A 3,832-nucleotide genomic window follows, 5' to 3' on the forward strand; every position below is an offset into this window, starting at 1 on the left:
GAAAACATAAACCATGCATAAACTCTCATCCCATAGCTATCATCCTGGAGAGTCCAATAATGTGGATCACCGAGCAAAATATAGATCGCAATCCCGTAAGAACAAAATATATCCAGCATCTGAATCAAAAGAGCAGAGAGATCAATCCCATGATGTAGGGGTCCGATATGGCGGCCAAGGAGAAGCAGTAGTAAACACCCGCCAAGAACCATGACTGGGCCAAATGAAAACACCAACAGAAATAGTGTAGAAACCCATCCGGAACAAACAAAATGAACACATCAGGTGCAAGTGTCTGAACCCACTTGCACAGACCATATGGAAGTGAAAAACAACCTCCAAGTACACTAACCTGCAATAAATATATAGATATATATATATATATATGTATAGATATAGAAATAAATATAGAGCCAGATAGCATAAAGAAAATAGATCCAAAAAAGAAGAAGGGGCTGCAAATGGCTAAGAGGATCTGTTTCTGAGGTATGGAAGCCTAGAACGATCAGATCTAGCAAGGATGGAGATGTCTGGAGGTAGGGAAGGACCTAACTCTAAGGTATACTGCCTAAAATTATGGGCCCTCGCCGCCAAGGCATCCGACACTGAATTCCCTTCCCGGTAAATATGTGATAAATGAACAGATCGCCCCCTCATCAACAAAAGAATCCGAGTAACAAAATGTTCAAGATCCCAGCAGCACCGACGAGAACGAAGTAAAAGAATGGAAATCCAAGAATCAGTCTCAAACCAAAGTGGGAAGAGATGAAGATCGGAAGAAATGAGAAGACCCCTCCAAATAGCCCATAACTCTGCCCGGACATTGGTCCCAACTCCAATGAACTCGCTGAAAGAAACCACCACATGCCCAGAGGAGTCACGCACAACACCACCAACAGTAGAGGCCCTAGGACTACCTCTCGAACTCCCATCAACGTTCAATTTAAAACACCCGAACGGAGGCCGCAACCAACGAACAATCGCCATGCGATGAACCCTACGCAACTGAACAAAAATCCCCATCATTCTCGCAGCCTGCAAAACACCCCGCCAGTGCAAGGGCTTAACAGTAGATGCAGCGTGAGCGAGACGTAAATAAGACAAAATCTGAGACTTAACAGTCTCCCCAGAAATGTGCAAATGACGGTGTTTCGCATCATTCCTGGCTGTCCAGAGAAACCATAACACGATGAAAGGCAAAAACTCCTTTACGTGGCCCCTAGGAGTCCACCCCGTATGCCGCTTCCAAGCACTGAGGAAGAGTCTGAAATCACTGGTAAGGGGAATACGGACATGAAAAACAGCCCCAAAGTAATGCCATACAGACCTAGCAAGAGGACTATCAATGAAAATGTGCGTGAATGTCTCAGGCATCTCACAGCACTGACATTTAGATGCCAGCTCGAAACCACGACGCTGGAGCACATCGTCAACTGGGAGCCATTGATGCCAAAACCTCCAGAGGAAGAAAGACATAGTAGGCCTCAGCCAACTGCCCCAGCAAGGAGTGAAGATATCAGAAACTTGATCTCTCAAGCGGACAAGCTCCCAGGCAGATTTCAACGAAAAAACACCGTCAGAACTATGCACCCAAATAGCCGAATCACGCTCCCCCGCTGCAATAGGGATCAGAGTAATAGTCTCAGCAACTGAGGGAGGGACAACGGAGCAGAGAAGATCAAAATCCCAAGCCTCTTCTGAAAGAAAGTGAGCAACACATACATTCCGATCCCCCCTAACCAGAACCTGGCTAGACAAGGGAACATCCCCACACCAGATATCATCCCAAAAATTAACATCTCCCAGCCCAATTCTCCATCGAATGCCAGATTCAGCACGAGCCCTAATCTTAAGCAAACGACGCCAAGTGGGAGAAATGAACCCAGCAGATGAAACATAAGATGGATGCACCAACTGGCAGTATTTTCTCTTCATGAATTTGGCCCACAGGGAGGAACCTTGACGAAAACGAAACCATAATTTAATGGAGAAGCTTTCCACAATATCTTTGAGCCTGCGAAATCCAAGACCCCCTTCAGAGACAGGAAGACATGCACGAGACCACCTCGCCCAATGCCATTTCTTATCCAAGGATCTGGATCCCCACAGGAAACCATTGAAAACATTCTCAAGCCTCTCCATAACTGCCAGAGGTGGCTGGACTACCTGGAACATGTAAATGGGAACCGAAAGGAGGACACTCCTAAGAAGGGTCATACGGCTCCCCGGGGAAAGAGTTTTAAGCTCCCAACCCTCCAACTTCTTACTCACCATCTGCACAAGGGGATCAAAAAGAGAGCAAACTCTATTCCCACGAAACAAAGGAACTCCGAGGTATTTGATAGGAAAATAACCCTCCCCAAACCCAGTGATACGAAGGAGACGGGAACGTGTACGACCAGAACACCTCGGAGGCAAAATAATGACACTCTTAACTGCATTCACCAACTGCCCCGAGCAGTTTTCATAGTGATGCAAAAAATCCATGAGACTGTTCATCTCACGAGTCCCACCATTGGCAAAAATAATGATATCATCAGCATAGGCCAGGTGGGAAAGAAGGAGATCACAACCAGATCGGTACCGAATCGCAGGATACTGGCGATAAAGACGATCAAGACCACGCGAAAGGTACTCAGCTCCCAGAATGAAAAGAAGTGGGGACAAAGGGTCGCCCTGCCGGAGACCCCTAGTGGATCCGAAGAATCCATTGAGTGAACCATTGATATTAACTGAAAAATTGCAATGGGAAATGCAGGCAGATATCATCGACACTACCTGCTCTGAAAAGCCATAATGCCTCAAAACATCCAACAGAAAAGACCATTGGACCCTATCATAAGCTTTAGCCATATCCAATTTCAGAATAACATTACCACCACGGGTGGGGAGAGAAAGACTATGAGTGAGCTCTTGAGCAAGGAGGATATTATCCGAAATCACCCGCCCTGCAACAAAGCCACTCTGATTCCACGAAACAAGCCTCTCCGCCACCTCCTTCAGTCGAGAGTATAAAAGTTTGGAAATGATCTTATTAGTCACATTACACAAGCTGATAGGACGAAAGTCCGACCAAGCCTGAGCACCCAGAACTTTGGGAATCAATGTGATCGTGGTGACAGTAAACCCCTGTGGCATGGGACTACCCCGAAAGAAATCCAAGACCGCATCCAAAACATCCTGATGGACAATCTCCCAGCAATGCTGAAAGAAGGCCGAAGAGAAACCATCAGGCCCCGCCACACTATCACGATGTATGGAGAAAACAGTGGCCCGCACCTCCTCCAAAGATGGAGGTGCAGCAATATTGGCGTTCTCCAAATCCGAGATCACCAAGGGAAAATCAGAAAAATCAGGGCAAGAAAGCACAAAAGGATCCCCAGTAAGCAGGTTTTGAAAAAAGGCGGCCCCAGACTGCTGAATAAGCTCAGGGGAAGTAATGCAAGAACCATTATCCCAAATACGGAAAATTTTATTAGCCACCCTTTTTTTCTTGACCATATTGTGAAAGAGTTTGGTGTTCCTCTCACCATCCTCTAACCACCTACAAGCGGCTTTTTGCCGCCAAAAATCCGCCTCCATGGCGGTAACCCGAGCAAGATCCGCATTGCAATTGGACAAACTAGTCCAATGCAATTCCGAAGGATCAGCCTCGCAAACTGCCTCAGCAGTCCGGACAGCCTGCTCCGCCTCAGCAAGTTTGGCAAAAAGATCACCAAAAACACTCTTATTCCACCACTTCAGATGGCTCTTGAGACGCTTCAATTTCACAAAAAGACGGTGCATGCCGTTCAAATGACACGGCAAATTCCAATTAAGCCGCACCGTCTGC

At 46.7% G+C, this 3,832-nt stretch overlaps 1 protein-coding gene across 1 annotated transcript in view; it reads right to left on the reverse strand.

Annotated features, from left to right (window-relative positions):
* Window positions 1-465: 465 nt before the first annotated feature.
* The window catches only part of LOC140959456 (uncharacterized), a 3,931-nt gene continuing 564 nt past the window's right edge, over window positions 466-3,832 (reverse strand). The window contains exon 2 of the mRNA XM_073417280.1: window positions 466-3,828. Coding sequence (XP_073273381.1) covers window positions 466-3,828 — 3,363 coding nt within the window. The remainder of the gene's footprint in view (window positions 3,829-3,832) is intronic.

The sequence above is a fragment of the Primulina huaijiensis genome, chromosome 15 (assembly GCF_012295235.1).
Source record: "Primulina huaijiensis isolate GDHJ02 chromosome 15, ASM1229523v2, whole genome shotgun sequence".
In the NCBI taxonomy this organism is placed as follows: domain Eukaryota; kingdom Viridiplantae; phylum Streptophyta; class Magnoliopsida; order Lamiales; family Gesneriaceae; genus Primulina; species Primulina huaijiensis.